This window comes from Phyllobates terribilis, unplaced genomic scaffold (assembly GCF_046119375.1).
Source record: "Phyllobates terribilis strain yellow unplaced genomic scaffold, ASM4611937v1 Scaffold_5__5_contigs__length_657084704, whole genome shotgun sequence".
Taxonomy (NCBI): domain Eukaryota; kingdom Metazoa; phylum Chordata; class Amphibia; order Anura; family Dendrobatidae; genus Phyllobates; species Phyllobates terribilis.
In genome coordinates, this window is record NW_027362765.1 from 114,679,392 (window position 1) to 114,703,300 (window position 23,909).

At 44.7% G+C, this 23,909-nt stretch overlaps 1 protein-coding gene across 4 annotated transcripts in view; it reads left to right on the top strand.

Annotated features, from left to right (window-relative positions):
- The window catches only part of RTF2 (replication termination factor 2), a 54,092-nt gene extending 30,540 nt beyond the window's left edge, over positions 1 to 23,552 (top strand). For 2 of the 4 annotated variants that reach the window (XM_073682769.1, XM_073682771.1), the window contains exons 7-9: positions 622 to 679; positions 14,882 to 14,965; positions 23,214 to 23,552. In XM_073682769.1, the coding sequence (XP_073538870.1) occupies positions 622 to 679; positions 14,882 to 14,965; positions 23,214 to 23,392 (321 nt within the window). In that variant the 3' untranslated portion in view covers positions 23,393 to 23,552. The remainder of the gene's footprint in view (positions 1 to 621; positions 680 to 14,881; positions 14,966 to 23,213) is intronic. The other 2 variants (XM_073682770.1, XM_073682772.1) reach the window with 1 other exon arrangement.
- The last annotated feature ends 357 nt before the right edge of the window (positions 23,553 to 23,909 follow it).

Sequence of the window (23,909 nt, forward strand, 5' to 3'; positions counted from 1 at the left end):
CTTGTAAGTTTTTGGCTGCATTTTAGCAAATACATTGGATATTTGGCCCGAATTACTGGTGTCTTCAATGCTGAAAAATACGGGCAGATACTTATCCATCATGTAATACTATCAGGTAGGCGTCTGATTGGCTCCAAATTTATTCTCCAATGACCCCAAACATTCAGCCATTGTCATTATGAACAAGGAGTCCTAAAAGTGATGATACGGCCCCACAGAGCCCTGATCTCACATCATCCAGTCTGTCTGGGGTTACATGAAGAGACAGATGGATTTGTACAAGCGACATCCACGGAAGATCTGTGGTTAGTTATCCCAAGATGTTTGGAACAGCCTCTCTGCTGAGATCTTCAAAAATTGTGTGCAAGTGTACCTAGATAAACTGATGACGGTAAAGGCCAATCACACCAAATATTGATGTGATTTTAGATTTCTCTTTTGTTCATTCACTTTACATTTTGTTAAATGATAAAAATAACTTTAACAGTTTTTTTTATTTTTTTAAGCATTCTAAGTTTGCAGCACATTTCCTCACCTGCCATGTGTGTGTATATATTATATTATTTACATTATTATTTTTTTCATATGTGCATATAATGCTGAAATACTCTGTACTTCTAGAAATCCAAGAGGACCAAACCAGCTGAGAGCACCAATGTGGATGGTCAAATGGAAGAAGGTAAGATGCCATGGATGTGCTACCGTAACCGATAATTAAAGTCTGAACCATCAGACGTTCGATCCTCATCACAATCATCCAGGGAGTTCTAAGCTGTGAAGTACTGATGTTAATGGAAGATATTAAGTGGGATGTCCTCTACATTGTTACTGATGACTTAACCATTGGATCGGTCATCAATATCTGATTGTTGATCCGACCCCTGGTAACTCTGTAATATAAACTGTGTACGGAGCAGTACAGCACGGCCGCTCTATGGTGCTGCAGCTCAGCTACTATACAAGTCAATACTCGCTATTCTGCAGGACACGGGAGCAGCCACTACACAGTATACGGAATTGTTCTGTTTTTCTGAAATACTCCAGATACTTTAAGGCTATGTTCACACATGTTGTGTTTTTTCATCGTTTTTTTGCTGCAGATTTTTATGCAAATTTTCAGCTGTGTTTTGCAGTCCCAGCAAAGTCTATAAGAAACCTGAATTCTCTGTTCACACATGATGTGTTTTTTTTTTTTTGCGTATTTTGTGGCTTTGTTGGGTTTTTGGAAAATAGAGCTTGTCACTACTTTTAGTTTTTTTTGTTCTCCAATAAAGCCCAGCGACAGCACCAAAGGAGGATGTCACCTCACCCTAATAGGGACAGGAAACACAAAGAGGTCAAATAGCCCCTCCCTCATCCTCCCTCCAGTGTTTTTCATGTCCCCATTGGGATAACGAGGTCATCCAGGGTGCTCTGTTCCGGCGGCAGAGACCCAGCATACCTTTTAAGCTGGGCAGCTGGGACCGATCGGTGTTCTCCTCCTCCCCTTATGCTGCTCCTGTCTCCTCTGGCACTCAAGACCCCCATCCCCAACGAGTCTGCGCCTGCGGGTAAGGTCCGGAGGGTGTCGGGCTGGAGGCCTCCTCGAGCTCTCCAGCCCAGCTCCTCCCCCCTCTCAGGCGGCCTCCGGCGTTCTCCATAGCGGGAGAGACGCGTGCCGGATCCTGGAAGTGACGTGGACCGCTGGATAAACGTCACTTCCGGTCTGCGTTCCACCCTGGAACGCAGTTACCTAAAAACGACCGGAAAGTGACGGGGGACGCCGAAACAGGGTCCCTTAGGTTACTTCCGGTCCGTTTAGGACAATCTGGCCTCTGAAAGGGATGATAATTAAAAAAAAAAAAAAAAAAAACCTGCAGGTGTTCCTGTTTCACCAATTGGACCAAGGGGGAGGAGCCTTCCCACCCCCCTCCCCAGGGAATGAGGGAAAGCGCTGTGTCAAGTCGCCTATATAAGAGCCCTGGACAGAAGACATCTAAGGTAGCACCTAATCCGTTTTGTATATTTTTACACTGGATGGTCAGTAATCTATCTTCTCCATGTCTGAGGAGCCCAGCGCGATTCAAGCCCCAGTAATTCTGGCACTGGGGGTCCTTTCCTAGGTGCAGGTTAGAATTGATACATTAATTACCCTTCTCCCTCTTTTTTAGGGGGCCAAGGATCCTGCACCAGGAAATAAGTCTAGCCGGAAGTGTGCTATATGCTCAAAAAAACTATCTTCTTCAAACAAGAAATATTTATGCCAGAAATGTACGGAGAAGATTATTAGGGAAGAGCAGCCATCCCTCATAGATGAAATCAAGGGTATAGTCCGTCAAGAAGTTCAATCTTCATTGGCCTCCTTTTCCTGATCCACTTCTGATTCGCCTCCAAAGGCTAAGAAGAGGAAGATTTCCCTGGAAGAAAGAAGAGACTCCAACTCCCAGGACGAAATATCCCTTCCAAAAGACCTCATAGAGGAAGGTCTGGAAAATAAGAAATATTATTTGTCAATGGAATTTATGGAAGACCTCCTCATAGCTGTAAGAAGAACGATGGAGGTGGAAGAAGAGAAGCCCACTAAATCAGTCCAGGAAGAGATGTTCGGTGGTCTCCGTTCAAAGAAAAAGATGGTGTTCCCGATACATAAAAACATCCAGGACTTAATCCTGGACGAATGGGGAAAACCCTGAAAGACGACTGAATACACCAGCAGAATTGAAAGATAGGTTTCCGGTAGATGAAGAAACCTCAAAATGTTGGACCGAGATACCTAAGGTCGATATTCAAGTGGCAAGAGTCGCTAAAAAACAATATTACCATTCGAGGATTCATTGCAACTGAAGGATCCTCTGGATCGCAAGATGGACAGCCTTCTTAGGAAATCCTGGGAGACATCAGCTGCCCTTCTGAACACTAATGTAGTCTCCACTTGTGTTGCACGATCCATGTCGAGATGGCTCATCCAACTTGAAGCATCTGGCTATAGGCACATCCAGAGAAGAGATACAAGCTTCCCTACCCCTGCTGCAGAAGGCCACTGACTTTCTGGCAGATGCTTCAGCGGAATCTGTGAGAGCAGCAGCCCTATCGAACTCCACAAGGCGGGCACTATGGCTGAAATCGTGGAACGGTGATGTGGCCTCCAAAATAAAACTCTATTCCATTCCCTTCAGGGGGGAATATATGTTTGGCCAGACCCTTGATGACTTCCTGGAGAAGGCGGCTGATAAAAAGAAGTCCTTGCCAGAACCCAGACACTACAAGAAGACCCCCCCCCCCGGGCAGGAGCAGAATCCCCAGTACAAGGGGAAAGGGAAATCTGGTCGGTGGAGCTACCCCAAAGGAGGGAAAGATAGGAATATTTTTTTCCCAAAAGGACAGCGACAACCGAAGCGGTGACGCCAGAGCAGTGGGGGGACGAATCATGAAATACCTTCCCCAATGGCAAAAGATCTGCTCCAGTCAATGGGTCTTGAAGGTAATTCAAGAAGGGGTGAAGACCGAATTCTCCTCATATCCTCCAAGAAAAGTAAGGATAAGTCGTCTAACCTCCCCGAGATTAAAAACCGCACTGATGTCCGACCTAAGAGACCTACTATCCTTGGGGGCTATTTCACCAGTCCCAAAAACAGAAAGACACACAGGCCACTATTCACGCCTGTTTATGATCATAAAACCAAATGGCACTTACAGAATAATAATAAATCTGAAACCCTTAAACCAATACATCATCTACCGAAGATTCAAAATGGAGTCCATCAGATCAGCAGTTCCCTTGATAAGACAAGGATATGTGATGGCAGCCATCGACTTACAGGACGCATACTATCACGTCTCCTATACATCCTACATACCGGAAATTTCTAAGGTTTGCGGTGGTTCAAGAGGATCAAACGTTACATTTTCAATTCAACGTATTGCCGTTCGGGATATCCTCAGCACCAAGAATATTTACCAAAATTATGTCAGATGTAGTGGCTTTTATCAGAAAGGAGAAAATCTGCATCATTCCCTACCTCGACGACTTCTTACTAGTAGGTCCCTCGGTGGCATCACTCCGGGAAGATCTGCAAAGAACAATCCACATCCTGACCACTCTAGGGTGGCTGATAAATCATCAAAAGTCAGACCTGGTCCCTGCCCCAGAAAAAACGTTCCTGGGTGTTCTACTAGGCTCTGCCAGACAAACCTCCTTCCTACCAAAGGACAGACAGATACTTTTGAGATCCAAGATATCTAATCTGAAGACCCTGAATAGGGTGTCCCTAAGATTTGCCATGTCAGCCCTTGGCTCCATGACAGCCTGCATTCAATCCGTAGCCTGGGCTCAGGCTCACACCAGGGTATTATAAACCCATATTCTAGCACAGTGGGATGGATCCCCAGACTCCCTAAACAGGAAGATCGTGATCCCTCATTATGTGAAGACATCCCGGTCATGGTGGCTCAGCCCAAGAAACCTAAGAACAGGGGTTCCATGGTCTCAGTTCCCTCTGATAACAGTCTAGGTAGACGCCAGCAAGAAGGGATGGGGAGCCATCGTCGCTCAAACCCCCTTCCAAGGGGTCTGGACAGAAAAGACCAGCAGGAGATCCTCCAACTTCCGCAAGTTAAAGGCAGTGGAGGAGGCGCTCAAAATATCGGCTCCAATCATTACGGGCAAACACATAAGTCTATTCAGACAACATGACTACCGTAGCTCACCTGTCCCATCAAGGGAGTACAAGGTACGAGAATCTAAAAAGTATCTCTTCAAGAATATTCTTCTGGGCAGAAGGACATATTCGTTCCTTATCAGGTCTGCACATAAAAGGCTCAGACAACATCCAGGCCAATTTTCTGAGCAGAAGGAAAATCCATCCGGGGGAATGGGAGCTGGACTCAGACATTTTCCACATGCTGACCAGACAGTGGGGTTGTCCGGAGGTGGACCTCTTTGCAAGACGCCAGAACACCAAGGCAGAAAAATACTTTTCCCTAGATCCAGACAACGTATGCATGGGGATAGATGCATTCACTCACTCGCGACGTTTCCATCTAGCTTATGCTTTTCCCCTAATTCCATTGCTACCCAGGACCTTACAGAAAGTAAGGACCGAGGAGGTCAAGATAATCTTGATAGCCCCACTTTGGCCCAAAAGGAGCTGGTTCTGTGCACTAAACAGTCTAAGCATAGAAGGACCCCTCATTCTGCCAGCAGTCAAAAACCTTCTCCATCAGGGTCCAATACTCCTTCCAGATCCAGAGAACCTCCTTCTAGCGGCCTGGCTTCTGAGTTCACAATCCTGAAAGCCAAGGGACTCTCAGACCGAGTAATACATACCCTACAAAGAAGTAGGAAACAAATCACAAACTCCATATACAGAAAGCTATGGAAGACCTTCCTAACATGGTATTGTGGGGGTCGTGATGACATTCCACTCGTCCTCCAGTCACTCCAAATTCAAACTATGAGCATGGGTCAACCATTCAAAGAATGAGTCAGACAACAAGCTGGTTCAAGCTCAGAGCATGCTCAGAAGACTACTACAGTCAACCTCCTCAGCAATGTTCTGCGTTTATTTTTACATACACAAATCTAAATACACTACATAATGGGAGGGAAAAGGGGTTGTCCGGGGCGGGGTAAACCATGAAAATCCAGTGTCTGGCCACTCCTGATTGGTCCACATCTCCTTATCTCAGTCTCTGGGCAGATATTGCAGCCGTCAGCTTATAATCTTGTTTCGTTTCTCTGAAATAAGTCCTGGCAACACTGGAAATGTCTTAGTTTAAGTTTCGATTTGAGTATTACGTAGCAAGGAAAGCTTATTGTTATATGACACAAAATGGTGGTTAGTACATTAGCAAAAAAGCGTATAAAAAATACAAAAGTATAAAAGTTACAAATATATATATTCTCTTTTACCCCGACATTCCCCCCTAAACACTAAGCTTTCCTTTGCTTCGGGGCCTTTGAGACTGTCCATGTGTGGGGAGAGGGGAGGTGGATTTCTTCACCCAATCATCTTAGAAGCTGCCCCCTTATGGGACGCCCCCAGACAATCGAGCCCTATCCTGGATGACACATGGAGTTCTCCCAACTGATCCTAAACTGAATCTTTCAATTGGACTTTGTTATGGGGGGGTCTGGTCAGACTTGTTCAAAGGAGTGTATTTCTCTATATAAGGGGACTATGCAGCACAGGACCACCAGGCCCAATACTAATAGACCTCCCATTACTAGACAAACTTGTTGGAGGAATCCCTTGAGCCCTCCCAACCAACTTGAGAAAAAGGAGGTATCTACCCCTGTGTGGTAGCTATCTACCCTGGGACAGACAGTAAACATATGGAAAGGATATAGAAGAAGGTAGTCATCTTTTATAGACTCGTTCTGTCTCTCTTGCAGTGGGAGGCGTGAATCCAGGTGCTCCTGCCCTCAAGCTTCAGAGCTGTAGGAGTAGTCAGGATCACAGTGTACGGTCCCTCGAACCATGGCTGGAGGCAGTCTTTCCAGACAAACTTCTTCACATACACTAGATCGCTTGGGATGAAATCATGTACTGCATCACCTGTAGATTCTGGGAGAGAAGCAGATACTGGAGAGCGGGTGTTAGTCAATTCTCTAGACAAAACAATCACAAATTTTACCACTCTATCATGTGTTTCAGACAACTCTTGGGGCCTAATCTCTCCTATCTTGGGTGGGGTCCTAAACAAAATTTTATAGGGAGTCAGCCCATGTTTGGCCTGAGGAGTGTGTGTGATATGATACAATACTATGGGGAGTAGGTCGGGCCAGGGGAGGGGATGATCTTGGGTCATTTTCAAGAGCTGGGTCTTGAGTGTGGAATTCATTCTTTCCACTTTGCCTGAACTGGCAGGATTGTATGGAGTGTGGAGGCCCAAATCTGTTCCCAACATGTTCCAGAGTTCTTCGTAGATATTTGCTGTGAAAGCTGGTCCTTGGTCCGATTCTATGACTTGGGGAACTCCAAATCTGCAGGCAATTTCGGTGATCAGTTTCTTGGCTGTGACTTTAGCAGTCATGTTGACAACCGGGTAGGCCTCGGGCCAGGCTGAGAACATATCCACGGCTACCAAAACGTACTCCTATTTTCTTGCTTTAGACATTTGGATATGGTCGACTTGTATTCTCTGCCAAGGGTAGTCTGGTTTAGCCAGGTGTTGGAGAGGGACCCGTGCCGTACACGTTGGGTTGCAGGTAGCGCAGACAGAGCAGGATTTTGAGTATGCAGTCACAGTGGAAGAGATTCCAGGTGCAAAGTACAGTTTCTTGATACATGCCAAGGCTTGATTCTTTCCTCTGTGTGTAGGCCCGTGAGCCCATGCTGCCACAGCTGAGTACATGCGTCTAGGCAAGCAAGGCTTCCCATCCACTTGGTAAAGAGTCGAGTTGACCTTTGAATCTTTGCGACCTGCCAGCACGGCTCCTGCCGCTTTCCATTGCTTGACTTCTTCAGTGGGGGTCTCCCTTTGTTCCTCACACAATTTTTCTTCAGGCATCCTGACCCCCCTGGATTCCATTCGTGTCTCCGCTGGACTTGTATGGTCTTCCGCCGGCTGTTCTTTGGCTCTTGCTCTAGTGAGCGTCACAGCTACGGTTTGCAGGGTCTCTCCCATCTCTTCTTCCTTTTCCTGCCACTTTGATGACACATTCTCCACTGCTGCAGTCTTGGCTGCTTGGTCAGCTAGGTGGTTGCCCCTGGCTTCCCTGGATTCTAGTCTTCCATGAGCCTTGACCTTGATAACAGCAACCTGAATGGATAGTTCCAGGGCCTTCATTAGGGCCTTAATCCATGAGACCTGTTTCACTGGTGTACCTGCAGCTGTGATGAATCCTCTAGACTTCCACAAGAGTCCAGAATCATTGCAAATTCCATGTCCATACCTGGAATCGGTATATATATATATATTCGCCTTTGTTCCTGCTGCCAGGTGGCAGGCCTCTGTGAGAGCCACAAGTTCAGCTTCTTGTGCAGACATGTATGGTGGTAAAGCTTCAGCCTTGAGGACTGTTAGGTCCGTTGTGACAGCATATCCCGTGTGGAACTTCCCTTGAGGGTCTGCGAAACGGGATCCATCAGTCCATAGGTGCAAGGCAGGGTCTGCGAGCGGATGTGCCACCATATTCTCTGGAGCAGAAGTCTCTTCCTGCAAAATTTTTATACAATCATGAGGTTCCACCAATGGATCTTCACCCTCTTCACCTTCCCCCCTAGAAGGTGGAAACAAAGTGGCAGGATTGATAGTCAGACATCTGGTAAATGTTATATTGGAGGGCAACAATACCGAACACTGCAGCCGCAGGTGTCTTTGGTTGGTTAGATGTTTCGGAGATGTTTGTTGCAGAACAGCTGAGAGATCATGGCCGGCCTGTATAACTAGATCATGTCCAAGGACGATATCAGCTGACTTGTCAAAAAGGATGTGAGCAGCGTGGACCGCCTTAAGGCGTGTGGGGGCAGTTCGGGCGACAGGGTCCAGGCGGGCTGAGTAGTAGCCCAAAGGCTGATACTTATGATCATAGCGTTGTGCTAGAATTCCAGAGGCATGACCTTCCGATTCCGAGACAAAAAGGTGAAATGGCTGAGTATAGTCCGGTAAGCCCAAGGCCGGGGCAGAGACAACAGCCTGTTTAAGGCGGTCAAAACATAGTCTGTGTTGATGAGAAACACGTGGATCTTCAGCATGAAGCCAAACTGAGCCTTCATCCTTGAGACAGTCGTACAGAGGTTGCATGAGCTTTGAGGCATCAGGGATCCATTGCCTGCAGTAAGTGATGAGGCCAAGGAAAGTCTGCATAGCGGAGTAGGTGGTTGAGAAGGTGATATCCATGATGGCTTGTTTTCTTTCTTCAGTCAGATGTCTAGTACCTTGTGATATACAATGTCCGAGGAAAATGACCTTGGGCAGACACCATTGGACTTCGCCTTTCGAGACTTTACAGTTAGCTGAGTGAAGAAACCAGAAAAGGGATGCTGACATCTCTGGCAAATTTTCTTCAGTGCCACAGAGTAAAGGATCATTCACATACTGTAGAAAGGTGACCTGAGGGTTCTCTTGAACCCATGGCTCCAGAATAGACTTCATAGAATGAGTGAATTGGTTAGGAGAGTTCTGGGCTCTTTGCGGAGTCCTGGTCCATGTAAACTGTGCTCCTTGAAAGGTGAAGGCAAAAAGAAACCACGAATCTTCATGTAAGGGTATACTGAAGAAGGCGTTGGCCAGATCTAACACCGTGAACAAGGTGGCCGTTGGAGGCACCTGAGACAAAAGGGTGTTTGGGTTGGGTACCACTGGAGTTTCTAAAATGGTAGCTGCATTGACGGCTCTGAGATCCTGAACCAACCGGTATCTTGGAGGCTCTCCCGGAGCGGTTTTCTTTTTTACAGAAAAGAGGGGTGTATTGCATGGAGATACACATCTGACAAGGACTCCTGATTCCAGGAGGGAAGCGACTTGGGTACTCAAGCTTTGTTCTTGTGCAGCCTTGAGGGGGTATTGTGGCAACCGTGGATACCTGTGTCCAGGCTTTAGGTGTACTCGGACCGGGGGAACCTGCAGGAGGCCGACGTCCTCTGGCCCACTGGACCACAGAGAGTGAGGTTGTATGGTCATCATCATGAGAGGGAAGGCTTTAAGAACACAGCGGTCTTCAGTCCCTTGTTCGGAATGAGGGTCCCGCAAAAGAAGCTCCATACCATGGTTTCCGAAGGTAATTATTGCCTTCATCCGCTCTAAGAGATTGGTTCCCAACAGATTGACAGGACAAGTTTCAGAGACCAAGAATCTTGTGAGTACTCCGGTGAACGGTCCTGCAGACACAGGGACTGTGAGTGGAGAGGAAATATGTTGGCCTTCCACCCCAACACAGGTGAGGGTATCCGGTGATAGGGATACAGAAGGAGGGAGCTGTGCAGAGGAAATGACAGATGTGGCCGCCCCAGTGTCCACCAGGAACTCCAGTGGTTGATGGTTCACCTGTAAAGTGACAGTCTCTGAGGATGTGGTCAAGGCTACCACACTCCCAACATAACATTCATCCTTCAGAATCACGAGGTTGTCTTCTGTTTCTAGATGATCCCTTGTCATCTCTTCTGTCTTGTCTTCTATATGTGGGAGGAGTATCATCACCTGTGCCTTTAACCATTACCCACTTGATTCCATGTTGGTTGCCAGGGGGTGGGTAGCTTTCTTGAGCTTGATATACCATGGCAGGAGCGGCTTTCTTCTTTGGCTTAGTATCCTTTTCCATTTTTAGCATTGATTTTTGGAAAGCTTTAACGATATCCACCGCGTCGTTGAAAGAAGAAGAACGAATCTCGGGCCGTACTCTCAGGACTTCATCTCTGAGAGCGTCTTGTAGGCCATCTACTAGGGCCTGAACCAACAGAGCGGCCTGCGTCTTGACGTGAAAACTGTATCCGAGATCCTCAAAATGCATGCTGAGTTTTGCAGCATATCTTTCCACAGATTTAACAGGGTCTTGTTGAACATCTTGTACAGACCCAGCTTGATCTGACAAACGATTCTGAGCCCAGGCTTTTAACTGTTTCATGTATTCTAGGCCAGATTCATACGTACTAAGGGATCCTGCTTTTGTGGAATCCATGGCCTTTTGAAAGCTCTCCGTTTTCGGCTAAGTGAGCCTGGCATTCTGCAGCCAGAGTAGAACCAGCAGCAAGGGAAATTTTGCGAGCCAATCCTCCAACATGGCTCATAGGGTGTTTGCAGGGTTGACTATGGCCCCCACCCGATGTGTAAGGATGTCACCATAGCCTATTGACAGAGTGACAGGGCGTACTGATGGGTCTACTAGATTCTGGGAGCGGCAGGGGTCCCAGACTTCTGAGGGGCTGGGGGGGGGGGTGGTGTTCTTTCAGCAGTTGCTTGGAGCAAGGGCCGGAGTATGGGCAATGAATGTGGGGTGGAGGATGCCATAGGAGACGTATGGGGTAAAGGAGGGGGGGGGGGGGCTGGAGTATCTTGAGCCCATCCCTCATCTGGCTCCGTATCGTCTTGAGTAACAGTATGTTGGCGGAGGGAGAGCAGTCTGGCCTGAAATTCTGGGGAGTTGAGGAGGATATCCCCAGGGTTGTGGGTGACTCCCATAGGAAACAGGGGAAGCGTCTCAGCATCGTGGACTGGAGCAGAGGGTGTCACATTAGTTTCAGATGGGTACTCTGGGACTACGGGCTTTTCCACCTGTGCTGGTGGCTGGTAATATGCACCGGACGGATCTAGTAGTGGATATAGGCTGGATTGGGGCTTTCCGGGCCTCCCACAACAAGTAAGAGGTGTAGTAAGATGGCCGTGGGAGGGAGGAGGTGGGAGTGGGGGTGGGATTGTTCTTGGGGGCAGGGAAAGGTGTAGTAACAGGCATCAACGGGGTTAAGGCCAATTTAGGGTCATATAACAAATCACATTCTGCAGCTTTCATGTATCCGAGCAAAGGCTCGGCATTCTCTGTTCCCCCCTGCACCATCTACTCTAAGATGTGCTTGCAGAAATCCTCACCCAACTTTCCCAACTTGTGTGTAACACATTCTTTCTAAACTGAAGACTAAAGCCTGCCTGTACTGGATAAGCTTATCATATTATACAAATTCCTAACATTCTTCTTGCCTTCCCGCCTTCCCGTAACTCCACTAATTGGCTTAACTCCTACAGCAGCATTCCGCAACTTACGAGATCTTTCAAATTTGAATATACACAACATTTTCTTATAGAATGCAATGATCTGTCGCGACTCAGATCACTGGTGCAGCCGACAGGTCGCCACCCATCAGTGTAGAGTACCTCTCAATACACTGATAAGACAGAGAGTACGCCTCTCAATCTGTCCCTTCCCTAACCTTGAATGGCGACTTTACAGTACGACTCACCACGGCACCCTGACTGACAGCAGAACCCCTCCTTATGAGGTTTCTCTGTATAAGACGAAGAGTACCTCTCAATCCGTCTTCTTTCCTACTACGGCACCACCCGTCAGTGTAGAGTACACCTCTCAATACACTGACAAGACAGAGAGTAACCTCTCAATCTGTCTCCTTTCCTAACACGGCATCACCCGTCAGTGTAGAGTCACCTCTCAATACACTGTTTCCTAACCTTGACTTTACAGCAGTCTCTGTATTAGACGAAGAATACTCCTCAATTCGTCACAGATTCTGACAGCACAACACCTTACACTACAATTCAGGAATGCTTTGAAACTTCGACTATCAGTTACGGGAGGCAGCTATCTAAGAAAAGTACAGTGACCGGGGGAGGAGGAGGTGGTGTGCACACGAGCACGCGCAGGCATGCGACGTCACTCGGTTTAACACTTGCTGGTTCAGGACGTGGTGCGGGACGCCCAAGGTCTCACCACTCGACCGGTCACCCACCCAGATCCAACCTGACAATCCCACAGAAACCGCTGCGGCTGACACACAGGCAAGTGAGACATATAAAATACATCTCAACTTACCGTGTTCGATGGAGGTTGATCAGGCCTCAAATTCAGCCACCGCGGTCACCACCAGGGAAGTCAGCAATATGGGTCCGGGAGGGCGGCGTACCGCTAGCCACGCCCCACGTTGGGCGCCATTTGTGGGGGTCGTGATGACATTCCACTCGTCCTCCAGTCACTCCAAATTCAAACTATGAGCATGGGTCAACCATTCAAAGAATGAGTCAGACAACAAGCTGGTTCAAGCTCAGAGCATGCTCAGAAGACTACTACAGTCAACCTCCTCAGCAATGTTCTGCGTTTATTTTTACATACACCAATCTAAATACACTACATAATGGGAGGGAAAAGGGGTTGTCCGGGGCGGGGTAAACCATGAAAGTCCAGTGTCTGGCCACTCCTGATTGGTCCACATCTCCTTATCTCAGTCTCTGGGCAGATATTGCAGCCGTCGGCTTATAATCTTGTTTCGTTTCTCTGAAATAAGTCCTGGCAACACTGGAAATGTCTTAGTTTAAGTTTCGATTTGAGTATTACGTAGCAAGGAAAGCTTATTGTTATATGACACAAAATGGTGGTTAGTACATTAGCAAAAAAGCGTATAAAAAATACAAAAGTATAAAAGTTACAAATATATATATTCTCTTTTACCCCGACAGTATAAACCGAATATACCAGATCTTTGGCATCCTGACATGACCCAGATCTTGGATTTTCTACAAGAGGGGCTGGAGAAGGGCCTTAGACCCAGCACCCTCAAGGTACAGATCACGGCCCTGAGTACCTATTTTGACCAGAACCTAGCCGAACACCGATGGGTAAAAAGGTTCATGACAGCAGCTACTTGTCTGTGTCCCAGAATAATCAACCACGTTCCCTCCTGGGATCTTAATATCATCCTTAAAGGTCTGACACTACTGCCGTTTGAACCTTTGGCCTCAATAGAGCTGGATAAATTAGCCTGGAAAAAAACTTTTTTAGTAGCGATTACCACTGCCAGGAGAGTGGGAGAAATGCAGGCCTTCTCTGTGAATGACCCATATTTGAGAATCCTGGATGATAGGATTATTCTACAATTGGACCCATCTTTCTTGCCAAAGGTGGTCTCAGACTTTCATAGATCACAGGAGATAATTCTGCCTTCCTTCTGTCAGGATCCAAAAAATAAAAGGGAAGAAGAATTCCATACTTTGGATGTGAGGCGGGTTGTTCTTCACTACCTCCAAAAGACAGAGGCCTGGAGGAAGGATCAGAACCTCTTTATTCAGCCATCTGGTCAGAACAGAGGGAAGAAGGTCTCAAAGGTTACCATCGCTACTTGGATCAAGAAAGCAATTGTGGAATCATATCAGATCCAGAATCTCACCACCAGAGAAACTGAAAGCACACTCTACTAGAGCCATGTCCGTCTCCTGGGCAGAAAAGGCTAGCGCTTCCCTCGAGCAGATATGTAGAGCAGCTACATGGTCCTCGGTCCATACCTTCACCAAGCATTACAAACTTAATTTAATGTCCATTAAAGACTTGGCCTTTGGGCGGAAAGTGCTTCAGGCCATTGTCCCTCCCTAAACATGAGTCTTTGGTACTCCTCCTTTGGTGCTGTCGTGGGGGGTTATTGGAGAAAATAGAATTAGACTTGCCGGTAATTCGGTTTCTAATAACCCTCCACGACAGCACGGGTAATTCCCTCCCAGGCTTGGTTAGCCAAAAAATCATCTAATTTGAACAAGAATAAATATAATTTGAAGCATCCATACTTGTGTGGTCCTTTATAAAACACTGGAGGGAGGATGAGGGAGGGGCTATTTGACCTCTTTGTGTTTCCTGTCCCTATTAGGGTGGGGTGACATCCTCCTTTGGTGCTGTCGTGGAGGGTTATTAGAAACCGAATTACCGGTAAGTCTAATTCTATTTTCAGCGTTTCTTCACCCATAGGAAGTAATGGGTGGTAAAAAAAAAAAAAAATGTAAAAAAAAAAAGCTGAAAAAACGCACCAAAATTTGCATCAGCATTTTTCAGCGTTTTTGATGGCAAAATAGAATTTATTTTTTTTTCACAGAACTTTATGTACATGCATAAATAGAGACAGAAGGACAGTGAAAAAACACTGAAAAACGCAGCAAAACTTGTGTTTTTGACTCAGCGGATTTCCTGCCAGAGATAATTTTTGCTGCAGATTTGTGACATTAAAAAAAAACCAACATGTGTGAACATAGCCTAAGGATAATTCATCAATATCAAAGTAGTGGACAACCCACTTAAAGGGATTTTTCATTTTTATGCGTTTAAAAGAACAATAAATGTTTCTGTAAATGTAGCGCCACCAAAGAGGAAATTAGGCAACACAGGAGTCTTGGTACTGACAAACTTTACAATCATGGATGCAGCTCTCCAAGGGTTAACCTTTTTAACTTTTTTTTTTTTTTTTTTTTCCTGTAGCTGCAGGACCCTCACAGACAACAAATGGAAACCAAATCAACTCAAGGGACAAAATCAGTTTTGTATCCAGTACTGAATCCACCGGTAAGTGTAAAAACTTAACTAGTGTCATTACCCAGAATTTCTGATCACCCATCACCTAATATTGTCAGACTAAAGAGGTAGAATTCTTCCGGTGTTCGCTGCTTGTTCAGGGTCTGCTCAATTTTCTTACTTTAATTTGTATTCATAGTTCCATGGGTTGAAAAAAGACCTATGTCCATCAGGTTCAATTTTCCTCCACCAATTGTACATCCTGCCATTAGTTTAACGGTAACCAACAATGTTATGTGTATCAAGGAAATCATCCAGCCCTTTTTTGAACGCTGTTATAGTATCTGCCATTACTACCTCTTGTGGTAAGGTCTGACTGCTCTGACTGTAAAGAACCCTTTCCTGTTTAGGTGCCGGGATCGCCTTTCTTCCACCTGTAATGAGTGCCCCCTGGTCCTTAGTATAGTCTTTGGAAGAATACGTCATGGGCTAGACCTTTGTACTGAGCACACACATATTTATACTTGTAAATGAAATCCCCTCTGAGGCATCGTTTTTCTAAGCTAAACAAGACCAACTTTTCCAACCTCTCATCATATGAGAGGCCTTCCATCCCTTGTAATAATCTAGTTGCCCGAATTTGAACTGACTCTAACTGCTGAATATCCTTTTTTAAAATGTGGAGCCCAAAACTGGATTCCATATTCTAGATGTGGCCTCACCAGTGATTTATAAAGGGCTAACAGTATATTGGGATCACAGGATTTTATCTCTTTTTATACTCCCTAAAATCTTGTTTGCTTTTGCGGCTGCTGCTTGACATTGAGTACTGCTGCTCAGCTTACTCGTAACCAGAATATCCAAATCCTTCTCCTGTTCTGTAGAGTATACTCCCATTCATTGTGTATGTAGAAATACGATTACTCCGTCCTAGGTGCATTACTCTACATTTATCTACATTAAACCTCATCTGCCAAGTGTTTGCCCATTCATTCATTTTATCCAGATCTTTTTGTGTGTCGTAATAAATCAGGCTTTCCTACACTAGTCATCTGTTGTAGAAAAAAACTATGCCCCCCCCCCCCCCCCCCGCATTATTGTAGCATAGCTAAGATATGAGGGAATGTTTGACTTCAAGCTTGCTGACTTTCAGCCAACAGAATAGCGAGTACAGCTCTGGAGTATCAGTATGTGCATACGTTAAGTTGTCCCTTGTTTTTCATGACTTCTGCCCTTCACACTGTCTATCAGTGTCTATCAGTGCTCGGAGTTTATCACAATTTTTGTGTCTTGTCTGTCCTCTTGCTTTTTGAAAATTGACCACAGGTTCTCAATGGGATTGATATCTGGGGAGTTTCCTGCCATCGACCCAAAATGTCAATGTTTTGATCACCAAGACACTTAGTTATCACTTTTGCCTTGTGTCATGGTCTCCATCATACTGGAAAAAGCATGGTTCATTCCTAACTAGCTCCTTGATGGTTGGGAGAAGTTGTTCTTGGAGGATGTGTAGATCCCATTCTTTATTCATGGCCGTGTTTTTAGGCAAAATTATGATTGAGCCACCACACATGAATGGTTTCAGGAGGCTTTACTGTTGGCATGACACAGAACTCATAGTAGTGCTCACCTTTTCTTCTCCAGACAATCATTCTTCCAGATGTCCCAAACAGGCTGAATGGGGCTTCATCAGAGAAAATATTTTTACCCCTGTCCTCTGCAGACCAATCCCTGTACTTTATGCAAAGTTATTTTCTCTGATGAAACCCCCTTCCCAGAAGCATTTGTGGGGGCTTCTCAGCCATGGAGGGGGCTCACTCACAATTTTGCTCATAATTTACTGAGATAATGACTTTTGTGTTTTCATTGGCTGTAAGCCATAATCATCAACATTAACAGAAATAGATCACTCTGTTTGTAATGATTCTATATAATATGAGTTTCACTTTTTGTATTGAAGAACTGAAATAAATTAACTTTTTGATGATATTCTAATTTAGTGAGATGCACCTGTATATATACACAGTGAGGATGTAACTCAGGATCAGTACAGGATAAGTAATGTAATGTATGTACACAGTGACTCCACCAGCAGAATAGTGAGTGCAGCTCTGGAGTATAATACAGGATGTAACTCAGGATCAGTACAGGATAAGTAATGTAATGTATGTACACAGTGACTGCACCAGCAGAATAGTGAGTGCAGCTCTGGAGTATAATACAGGATGTAACTCAGGATCAGTACAGGATAAGTAATGTAATGTATGTACACAGTGACTGCACCAGCAGAATAGTGAGTGCAGCTCTGGAGTATAATACAGGATGTAACTCAGGATCAGTACAGGATAAGTAATGTAATGTATGTACACAGTGACTGCACCAGCAGAATAGAGAGTGCAGCTCTGGAGTGTAATACAGGATGTAACTCAGGATCAGTACAGGATAAGTAATGTAATGTATGTACACAGTGACTCCACCAGCAGAATAGTGAGTGCAGCTCTGGAGTATAATACAGGATGTAACTCAGGATCAGTACAGGATAAGCAATGTAATGTATGTACACAGTGACTCCACCAGCAGAATAGTAAGTGCAGCTCTGGAGTATAATACAGGATGTAACTCAGGATCAGTACAGGATAAGTAATGTAATGTATGTACACAGTGACTCCACCAGCAGAATAGTGAGTGCAGCTCTGGAGTATAATACAGGATGTAACCCAGCATCAGTACAGGATAAGTAATGTAATGTATGTACACAGTGACTCCACCAGCAGAATAGTGAGTGCAGATCTGGTGTATAATACAGGATGTAACTCAGGATCAGTACAGGATAAGTAATGTAATGTATGTACACAGTGACTCCACCAGCAGAATAGTAAGTGCAGCTCTGGAGTATAATACAGGATGTAACTCAGGATCAGTACAGGATAAGTAATGTAATGTATGCACACAGTGACTCCACCAGCAGAATAGTAAGTGCAGCTCTGGAGTATATTACAGGATGTAACTCAGGATCAGTACAGGATAAGTAATGTATGTACACAGTGACTCCACCAGCAGAATAGTGAGTGCAGCTCTGGAGTATAATACAGGATGTAACTCAGGATCAGTACAGGATAAGTAATGTAATGTATGTACACAGTGACTGCACCAGCAGAATAGAGAGTGCAGCTCTGGAGTGTAATACAGGATGTAACTCAGGATCAGTACAGGATAAGTAATGTAATGTATGTACACAGTGACTCCACCAGCAGAATAGTGAGTGCAGCTCTGGAGTATAATACAGGATGTAACTCAGGATCAGTACAGGATAAGCAATGTAATGTATGTACACAGTGACTCCACCAGCAGAATAGTAAGTGCAGCTCTGGAGTATAATACAGGATGTAACTCAGGATCAGTACAGGATAAGTAATGTAATGTATGTACACAGTGACTCCACCAGCAGAATAGTGAGTGCAGCTCTGGAGTATAATACAGGATGTAACCCAGCATCAGTACAGGATAAGTAATGTAATGTATGTACACAGTGACTCCACCAGCAGAATAGTGAGTGCAGATCTGGTGTATAATACAGGATGTAACTCAGGATCAGTACAGGATAAGTAATGTAATGTATGTACACAGTGACTCCACCAGCAGAATAGTAAGTGCAGCTCTGGAGTATAATACAGGATGTAACTCAGGATCAGTACAGGATAAGTAATGTAATGTATGCACACAGTGACTCCACCAGCAGAATAGTAAGTGCAGCTCTGGAGTATATTACAGGATGTAACTCAGGATCAGTACAGGATAAGTAATGTATGTACACAGTGACTCCACCAGCAGAATAGTGAGTGCAGCTCTGGAGTATAATACAGGATGTAACTCAGGATCAGTACAGGATAAGTAATGTAATGTATGTACAGTGACCCCACCAGCAGAATAGTGAGCGCAGCTCTGGAGTATAATACAGGATGTAACTCAGGATCAGTACAGGATAAGTAATGTAATGTATGTACACAGTGACTCCACCAGCAGAATAGTGAGTGCAGCTCTGGAGTATAATACAGGATGTAACTCAGGATCAGTACAGGATAAGCAATGTAATGTATGTACACAGTGACTCCACCAGCAGAATAGTAAGTGCAGCTCTGGAGTATAATACAGGATGTAACTCAGGATCAGTACAGGATAAGTAATGTAATGTATGTACACAGTGACTCCACCAGCAGAATAGTGAGTGCAGCTCTGGAGTATAATACAGGATGTAACCCAGCATCAGTACAGGATAAGTAATGTAATGTATGTACACAGTGACTCCACCAGCAGAATAGTGAGTGCAGATCTGGTGTATAATACAGGATGTAACTCAGGATCAGTACAGGATAAGTAATGTAATGTATGTACACAGTGACTCCACCAGCAGAATAGTAAGTGCAGCTCTGGAGTATAATACAGGATGTAACTCAGGATCAGTACAGGATAAGTAATGTAATGTATGCACACAGTGACTCCACCAGCAGAATAGTAAGTGCAGCTCTGGAGTATATTACAGGATGTAACTCAGGATCAGTACAGGATAAGTAATGTATGTACACAGTGACTCCACCAGCAGAATAGTGAGTGCAGCTCTGGAGTATAATACAGGATGTAACTCAGGATCAGTACAGGATAAGTAATGTAATGTATGTACAGTGACCCCACCAGCAGAATAGTGAGCGCAGCTCTGGAGTATAATACAGGATGTAACTCAGTATCAGTACAGGATAAGTAATGTAATGTATGTACACAGTGACACCACCAGCAGAATAGTGAGTGCAGCTCTGGAGTATAATACAGGATGTAACTCCGGATCAGTACAGGATAAATAATGTAATGTATGTACACAGTGACTCCACCAGCAGAATAGTGAGTGCAGCTCTGGAGTATAATACAGGATGTAACTCAGGATCAGTACAGGATAAATAATGTAATGTATGTACACAGTGACTGCACCAGCAGAATAGTGAGGGCAGCTCTGGAGTATATTACAGGATGTAACTCAGGATCAGTACAGGATAAGTAATGTAATGTATGTACACAGTGACTCCACCAGCAGAATAGTGAGTGCAGCTCTGGAGTATAATACAGGATGTAACTCAGGATCAGTACAGGATAAATAATGTAATGTATGTACACAGTGACTGCACCAGCAGAATAGTGAGGGCAGCTCTGGAGTATATTACAGGATGTAACTCAGGATCAGTACAGGATAAGTAATGTAATGTATGTACACAGTGACTCCTCAAGCAGAATAGTGAGTGCAGCTCTGGAGTATAATACAGGATGTAACTCAGGATCAGTATAGGATAAGTAATGTAATGTATGTACACAGTGACTGCACCAGCAGAATAGTGAGTGCAGCTCTGGAGTATAATACAGGATGTACAGTGAAGGAAATAATTATTTGATCCCTTGCTGTTTTTGTAAGTTTGCCCACTGACAAAGACATGAACAGTCTGTAATTTTAAGGGTAGGTTAATTTTAACATTGAGAGATAGAATATCCCCCAAAAAATCAAGAAAATCGCATTGTATAAATTAGATACATGTATTTGCATTTTGCAGTGAGAAATAAGTATGATCCCCTACAAACCATTATGAGTTCTGGCTCCTACAGACCAGTTAGATGCTCCTAACCAACTCGTTACCTGCATTAAAGACAGCTGTCTTACATAGTCACCTGTATAAAAGACTCCTGTCCACAGACTCAATTAATCAGTCAGACTCTAACCTCTACAACATGGGCAAGACCAAAGAGCTTTCTAGTCAGGGACAAGATCATAGACCTGCACAAAGCTGCAATGGGAACAAAACCATAAGTAAGACGCTGGGTGAGAAGAAGAAAACTATTGGTGCAATAGTAAGAAAATGGAAGAAATACAAAATGACTGTCAATCGACATCGATCTGGGGCACCATGCAAAATCTCACCTCGTGGGGTATCCTTGATCATAAGGAAGGTGAGAGATCAGCCTAAGGCTATCTGCCCACGTAGCAGATTTGATGCAGAGTGTTTTTGCCTCTCTGGCAGGAAAAAAACGCATGCAGATTTACATGCGTTTTTTCTGCCAGAGAGAAGCGTTTTCGCATGCGTTTTTTCAAGCACTTTTCCAGGCGATGGCATCACTTGGAAAGTGCTTGACTAGTTGGTCACACTATATAAATCCATGCAACCGGCATGGATTTATAATGTGTGAACAACTTAGATGCTTTAAATGCAGCATCTATAGTTAAAAAAAAAAAAAAAAAAGAATTAAAAATAAAAAAAACCTGTATACACACCTCTCCAGTCTCCTCCCGGCGGCGTCCGTTCTCCTCGGCGTCCCGCGGTGTACTTGCAGGACCTGCGGTGACGTCATTTAGTCAGCTGACTGACCCCTGACGTCAGCGGTCGCGTGACCATCAGCTGACTAAATGACGTCACCGCAGGTCCTGCAAGTACACCGCGGGACGCCGAGGAGAACGGACGCCGCCGGGAGCAGACTGGAGAGGTGAGTATACAGGTTTTTTTTTTTTTTTTTTAAACTTTTTTTATTTCTTTTTTTATTTATTTTTTTCACCGCGTGGTAGCCGGGATGAGAGGAGTTGTAGTCGCCTCTTCATCCCGGGTATCACACGCACCGCGATTACGCTGCAAATTCGCAGCCATTGAATTTAATTGAAACGCAGCAAATCCACATATACCTGCGGGTTTGCTGCGCTTCAATGTTCCTCAATGGCCGCGAATTTACGGCGTAATCGCGGTAGAAATGGTTTTGCTGCATTTTGCAACGCAATGCGAATTTGGCGCGCTAATTAGCTCATCATGTGCACAGCACATCCGAATTCACATTGCTTTGCATGGCAGACTGTTTTACAAGCGTTTTTGCGGCCGTAAAATTGGTAACACATTACGCCTTAAAGGTTTAAAATCCTGCAGCGCCCGGAAGGTCCCCCTGCTCAAGAAGGCACATGTGCAGGCTAAAGTTTGCCAATGAACACCTGGATGATTCTGTGAGTTATTGGGAGAACGTGCTGTGGTCAGATGAGACTAAAATTGAGCTCTTTGGCATTAACGCAACTCGCTGTGTTTGGAGGAAGAGAAGTGCTGCCTATGACCCAAATAACATCATCCCCACTGTCAAGCATGGAGGTGGAAACATTTATGTTTTGGGGGTGTTTCTCTGCTAAGGGCACAGGACTACTTCACCGCATCAGTAGGAGAATAGATGGAGCCATGTACCGTAAAATCCTGAGTGACAACCTTCTTCTCTCCGTCAGGACATTAAAAATGGGTCGTGGCTGGGTCTTCCAGCAAGACAATGACCCAAAACATACAGCCAAGGCAACAAAGGAGTGGCTCAAAAAGAAGCACATTAAGGTTATGGAGTGGCCTAGCCAGTCTCCAGATCTTAATCCCATAGAAAACTTATGGAGGGAGTTGAAGCTCCGAGTTGCCAAGCGACAGCCTCAAAATCTGAATGATTTAGAAATGATCTGCAAAGAGGAGTGGACCAAAATTCCTCCTGACATGTGCACAACCCTCATCATCAACTACAAAACACGTCTGACTGCTGTGCTTGCCAACAAGGGTTTTGCCACCAAGTATTAAGTGTTGTTTTCCAGAGGAATCAAATACTTATTTCTCACTGCAAAATGCAAATAAATGTATCTAATTTATACAATGTGATTTTCTATCTCTCAATGTTAAAATTAACCTACCCTTAAAATTATAGACTGTTCATGTCTTTGTCAGTGGGCAAACTTACAAAAACAGCAAGGGATCAAATAATTATTTCCTTCACTGTAACTCAGGATCGGTGTAGGATAAGTAATATTACTAATTATTATGTATGGAGCGAATCTACCAGCAGAATAGCAGGGTTGTGGAGTCCGTAAGCCAAACCTCCACTGACTCCTCAATTTCCACGACTCCGACTCCCTCATACATGGCTCATGTTTAAGTGATAAATTTACTGTAGCACAGATTCATCTCAGCTAAAAGTCTAGACCCTTAGATCAGGAATAGGACAGACATTTATAGGACATTTCATAACTTTCCCAAATTCTTAGGAAAAAAATATTCCCCACAAACGGCATCGTACTACTGTACCCAATTTATTATATATTTTAGGAGTCGGAGTTGGTCTATTTTATACCGACTCCGACTCCACAGCCCTGCAGAATAGTGATTTCAGCTCTGTGGGATAATACGGGATCACTAATTTCATCTATCCTTTTGGTCGGCGATTGAGTATTCATTATGGCGTCTAATTGCTTTGTTTTTTCTTTCAGCAGAGTCCAGGTCATCGGAGAAGGCTGTAGCATCATCCTCTTCTGCTGCTAAGAGACCATTTCCCAGCACGGGCAAGAAATCGGAAGCCTATAAATCCATCTTCACCTCTCACAGCTCTGCCAAACGCACAAAGGATCAGTCCTCCAACTGGGTCACCCATACGGCATATTACTTCTGAGGGATCTTACTCAGCTCACCTCTACCATCCTGAGAACAGACATTTGTATAAAGTGTGGGAACGTTATTGTGCTTTTCTTTCTATAGGATTACATTTTGTAAATTGCTGTTAGCCTTTCCCATCATTAAAGGGGCGGTGGCCTCACTATAGTCACTTCTAACTTCTCGTAGCTCATCACTCTATGCCATACACAGATATGGAAATACCTACATTTATACCCACTGACACAATATTCATTTTTGTATGTTCCAGTGGCTTCTAGCCGTGTTTTTAAAGGGGTATTCCACATTTTAAAAGAAAGGAAGGCTTATGGGCTGGGTCGTATACCAGCAACCATAAGAACAGGGCACAGCTCTCATTAAAGAGTCCATGTACCTTCAGCACTGGCTATGGTGAGACACGAGTTGGGACATGGTTATTGATGGCATAGTCAAAACTGCACCCTGAAATTGCACATGCCATTATCACAAATTGCTGTGAATATTGCTTTGCAATTTTTTTTTTTCTTAAGGTGAAA